The following is a 5,688-nucleotide window of genomic DNA, read 5'->3' as shown; positions in this document are numbered from 1 at the left end:
CGACTCTGAAGGAGTTCCTCCTTTCTCTCTAAACTAAGAACAAGAATAAAAGAAAGCTTAGCCGTCAACAATGGCTTAGAAAACACATAAATAGGATTTCTGGTCGTCCAAGGGTATTCTGGTAATTTTTGGTTGCTTCTGGGCTTCAGTCGGTCATAAAATATGCTCGGCCCGCATTCTGGTATCCATATCGATCGATGTCAACAGTTCTGCATCGATCGACATACGTTCCTCTTCTTGACAGCTTCCTCTCGCGAGGCAGACTGACCACTCCTCAGGAAAACGGGCATAACGTCTGCTACAGGATGCTGATTGACCTCAAACCGACGGAATTGGAAAGCTAACGCAAAGCTATATCTTGTGTCAAGAGATGGGCTCAATCTAACGGTGGGAAGGTCTCCATCCATAGCTAGACATCTGACGCGTCTGTGCAGTTCTGCACCTCAAAAGACACCAAAATCACCATATTTCTCTAGAACGTACCTATAAATACTCTAAATAGACTCTATATAGTAGCAAATATATATTAAAACAATTATAGACCATGACTAAAAATAGGTAAAATCCATGGTCTATCACTCTCGCACCAGGACGTCGCTTACAACATGTTTCGAGACCGCTAGATATAGCACCAGGACCTCGCCGAGCCGTGGCTTTGATAGGAGAGGAGGAGTGGTGAGATAAGCCTTGAGTTCATAGAGAGCAGATTTGCACTCTTCCGTCCACTAGAAATCCTTTGGATTTTTGTGGGTCCCAAAGAACGCGGGAGAATTGTGGGAGAGGCTGGAGATGAACCTACTCAAGGCTGCCATTCTTCCTGTTAGCTTTTGAACCTCTTTGACGTTCTTCGGGGAAGGAATTGAGTGAATGGACCTGATTTGATTCGGATTGTCTTCAATGCCTCTGTGGGTTACAATATACCCGAGGAACTTGCCGGAATTGATGCCAAATGAGCATTTAGCTGGATTGAGGTTCAAGTTGTACTTCTGGATAGTGGAGAAGGCTTGCTGCAGGTGAGATATGTGGTCTTCGGCCTCTAGAGATTTGCCCAGCATGTCGTCGATGTAGACCTCCATGGTCCGCCCTATCTGGTCCGCAAACATCATATTCACCAACCTTTGGTAGGTTGATCCTGCGTTCTTTAAGCCAAAAGGCATGACTTTGTAGCAATAGCTCCCTCTGGATGTCATGAATGATGTCTTCTCCTGGTTTTCTGGATGCATGAGTATTTGGTTATAGCCGGAGAACGCGTCCATGAAACTAATCAGCTGATGCCCGGGTGTGGCATTGACCAGCTTGTCGATGTGAGGCAGATGAAGGGGGTCCTTTGGGCAGGAATTGTTGAGGTGTGTGAAGTCTACGCAGACTCTCCACATCCCATTCTTCTTCTTTAAAACGACCACGTTGGCTAGCCACTCTGGGTACTGTACCTCGTTGATGATTGCATCCCTTTCGGGGGAAAACTCCCTCCTTTTTTGTCTGACGGGTTGATGTAGGGGATCCACTTGCAGCTTGTGCATGATGATCTCTAGATCGATTTCAGACATGTTTGCGTGGGACCAAGCGAAGCAATCGGAGTTAGACCTGAGGAAGTCTATTAATCTCCTCCTTAATCCCTCGGTCAGCTGGGAACCGACCTTGAGATATGGGGTTTGGTCCCCTTCGATCAATGGCACGTCGTCCATCTCTTCAAACTCCGATTCCTCGGTGTGATGAGCTGGAGGTTTGTTCTGTAATTGCTACAAGACCTTGGTCATTCCCTTCAAAGTAGTCTGATTGCAGGAGTGGGAATATTCCTGATCTCCTCTAATTGCTCTTATGCCCCAGGGTGTAAGGAATTTCACCATCTGGTGAAGAGTCGAAGGGACGGCTCCCATGCCATGAATCCAGCACCGCCCCAGGATCATGTTGTAAGATGACTCACAGTCAACAAAGAGGAACTTGGTTGACATGTTAATCCCTTCGGCATACACCGGGAGGGTGACTTCTCCAGCTGTCTGCTTGACTTCTCCGCTGAATCCTATGAGTGGGGTTATTCTTCGTGCCAGAGCGCTTTCCTCTAGCCCCAGATCCTTATATGCGGCTTGGAAGATGATGTTGTCGGAGATTCCATTATCTACCAGTATCCTTTTCACCAGGCAATTCGCTACAGTGAGCGATATGACCAGGGCGTCATGTTGTGGGGTGAGAACCCTTTCTTGCTCCTTGGCCCTGAAGCTTATTTCGTCCGTACCTAGGAGCAGGCGTTTTGGCTTGGCTGCCTCTAGGTCGTGCTCGGCGTTCCAAGTGCTCTTCTTTGCGGCTGCGTGGCTTATGCCGCTGATATCCGAGCGTCCTGATATGAAATGGATTACTCGGTCTTTTCGAGGTGGCGAGGCGGGAGCAGCTTCAGTGGGCTTCCCGCCGTCCCATTGCTTAGATGGCTCTTGTTTTTTTTTGGAAAGGAACTCCCTGAGGTGCCCTTTCTTAAGCAATTCGTTGTGCTCGATCCTTAGTGCGATGCAGTCCTCCCTTTTGTGACCGTGGTCACGGTGGAAGTCCCACCAAAGACCAGGTTTCCAGAAGGAATTGGGTGCTTTCATCTTCTGAGGCCACTTGACCTTTTGACCAATCTGCCTCATAACGTTGATCAGCTCCGGCCTTGAGATGGAGAGGTGAGAGATGTCTGGCCATTTGGACGCTACCATCCCTTCTTCCTTCTCGATCGGCCGGATCTAGTATCTGCCCCGGCTTCTGGTCCCGGAATCCCTGGTTGGTCTTGGAGAGGGTGTTTCGTCTCGGTCAGTTTGGTCCGGTAAGACCGCCTTAAGGTCTTGCTTTAGCTGCGCCTTAGCGCGACTGGCTACATCTTCTTCCCATTTTACCTGTGCATGAGTTAGCTTCGCCCGTTTGGGTTTCACCATTGCGGTGGTAGTGATTAGCCTTAGCTTGTGTTTGGTCAGGAAGCAACGTCTTGACTGTGTCTGGCATCCCCAGATCGCGGCAATTCTGTTATTAGTAAGGTATTTGATGCCTAAGTGGTAAGTCGATAGGACTGCCTTCATGGCGTTTAGCCAAGGCGTGCCCATGATGACATTGTAAATGGCCGGGTGGTCGACCACCGTGAAGTCGACAATCTTCGTGACTTCTTTCGCAGCGACGGGCAGTCTGATCGATCCAAAAGTCATTGACATCGTGCCCTCGAAACTGGTTAGCGGCTTGGGCGATGGTAAGACTTCTCCTAGCTCGACGTTCATCCTCTTGAGAGTTTCGTAGAAGATGACGTTGACCATGCTTCCCGTGTCGATGAGAACCCTTGCGACCTCGAGATCTCTTATCACGAGATCGATAACGAGCGGATCGCAGTGGGGGTGGTCGATCCTGCCGGCCTCTTCTTCATCGAAAGTGATCGATCCTTTCGGGAATTCACTAGGCGCGAACCAGGTTAGCGAATTTGTGCTCGTCTCGGCCTTGCGCTGGTAAGCTTTGATGGCAGAGATGGTGTTGGGGGAAAATACTCAGGTATTGAATTCCTCCAGACCGCAGGCAGGACACCGGCCTCTGGATCCTCGTTGGAAGGAACCCCGGTTCCTAGGATCCCCGCTGGAAGGAACCCATGTTCCCCGCTATGGAATTTTCCAGGTCCGGTCCCAGGATCGCCCCCTTCCCCCCGAGGAAATAGAAAACTTCCGATACGTAGAATCTTCCATATTTCCGAATATGGAAGAGTTTAACCTACTCCAACCAACTAAAGCCCGTCTTAGGAAGACTATATAAAGGGAACCTAAACTCTAAAGCAAGGGATCGACACTTCGAGACTTATAGATTAGAGCTAGGCGGCTAGAACTAGGGTTCTTGCTCAAAACTGTTGTAGTTCCAGCTCTTTGATCTAATAAAATGTCTCTTTCTACTTTCTTACTTGCAAATCAATACAAATACAAGCCTTGTCCATTGTTCCGTGGTACTCACAAAGATCCTACACAAAAATCCCTTAACAGTTTGGCGCTAGAAGGAGGGGAGTAATCTAAACTACGTGATAATGGCGGTGGACGAGCATGACGAGCTACCTGAAGCTACCCAGAGAGAAGCTGAACTCCAAAGACAAATCGATGATCTGCAAGGTCAAGTAACCGGGTTGCATAGAACTCGGGAAGAGACCAATCCCGAGCTGTCCTTGGAGTTCCAGATCCTGAAGGAAAAGCTCAACGAACACTCCAAAAAACTGGAGCAGAGCGCCGAGAAGCTCAACCAGCTCGAATAGGAGAATCTTACCCTCCGAGACGAGAACCAAGCCCATAACGCGGCAAGTAACAAGAAGCGTCGATTCCGGACTCAGGTTCGCCCTATGCCGACTCTGGAAACACCCAACTCCGGGACATGCGCAAACCTCCCAACTACAGCGCCGGGAGGAGACGCATCTACGCGAGAAAAGGCCAAGGATGCTCAGACCTCGCAGCGTCGATCGATTATTCAAGTATGAAATTGATCGACGTGCTCTAGTCAAGCTTTATGCGCAGGTCAAATGAATGCTTACGAAGCTTACTAGATCAGCTCTCGCCTTGCTCATAGCAAAAAACAAAGTTCAATTAGAATGTTTTTAGGATGAGAATTAGCTATGGCTTTTATCAATCAATCCTAGGGCAAGTTCTAGGTAGCTAATCTAGACACATACATTAATGAACAATTCTAAAGATGATTATCACAACTCAGCATTCTATAGTTGGGGTTAATCCCTCCTAACCTATTTAAACCCAAAAATCTAACAAGAACTACTCAGACATGGCAAAGCAATTCATAACAATAGTTAGGTATAAAATCTTCATAGAATAAATAAGAAAAATATCAATGGAGTTCCAATCACAAACTATAACTTTGGATCTTCTCTCCTATCTATCTATAAAACAATGAAACACAAAGAAAGCGTACTTTGCCTCTAACATGGCGGCAACACTTATATAATTAGGGTAAAACACGTCAGGGGCAATCTTGTAAAATAGTGAAATCTTGGGCTTCAATTCGGTTGTGACCAACCGGGCTTTCTGCACGTTTCGCTATCGATCGACACCATGACTTGTGTATCGATCTATTTTATCTCTCCAATATCGACCGATTGTCGATCTCGATGGTCATCTCGGGTGCTTGCTCTAAATATCTCCAAAATGCTCCAAAATCATCACTTATCTCCAAAACATTCCTGATCTTATAAATATAATAAATAGACTCTATAATAATATTAATATTAGTAAAAATACCTATAAACTATGGATGAAAATGGGTCAAATCCATAGTCTATCAACTCCCCCAGACTTACCCTTTTGCTTGTCCTCAAGCAAAACAAACAGGCAGTCTCTCTGAAAGAGGTTTTAAAAATAGTAGGGACTCACATGATTTAAAACTTAGAATCATTACTTCTACAATATTGCAATCCACATCTAAGAAATCCTAATCACAAAAGCACATCATACCATATCCTAGCTTAGCAACCAAATTTATCTAGCCAACAACTTAGCATAAACTTGGGAGTATCGATCACATGATTCAAGGATTTTCAAACAAGTATCTGGACCTGCAGGTAAACATTAGTTCCTATCCTCTCTCTCTACTAATTTTCTCTCCTGGTTAAAAATCTGCTTATATGCAAGATCATTAACCAAGATTGGAAAGACTTTCATGAATCAAGCCTTAATGGTGGTTGCCACCAAGTCCTGT

At 46.3% G+C, this 5,688-nt stretch overlaps 1 protein-coding gene across 1 annotated transcript; it reads right to left on the bottom strand.

Annotated features, from left to right (window-relative positions):
• Nucleotides 1–725: 725 nt before the first annotated feature.
• LOC106330736 lies at nucleotides 726–2,687 on the bottom strand. The gene is made up of 3 exons (XM_013769161.1): nucleotides 2,522–2,687; nucleotides 1,845–2,020; nucleotides 726–1,730 (listed from the first exon to the last, which is right to left on the bottom strand). The coding sequence occupies exons 1-3, from the start codon at nucleotides 2,685–2,687 to the stop codon at nucleotides 726–728; spliced, it is 1,347 nt and encodes a 448-aa protein (XP_013624615.1).
• Nucleotides 2,688–5,688: the final 3,001 nt, after the last annotated feature.

Source organism: Brassica oleracea, chromosome C3 (assembly GCF_000695525.1).
Source record: "Brassica oleracea var. oleracea cultivar TO1000 chromosome C3, BOL, whole genome shotgun sequence".
NCBI lineage: Eukaryota > Viridiplantae > Streptophyta > Magnoliopsida > Brassicales > Brassicaceae > Brassica > Brassica oleracea.
This window is presented reverse-complemented; position numbering and strand designations above follow the sequence as displayed.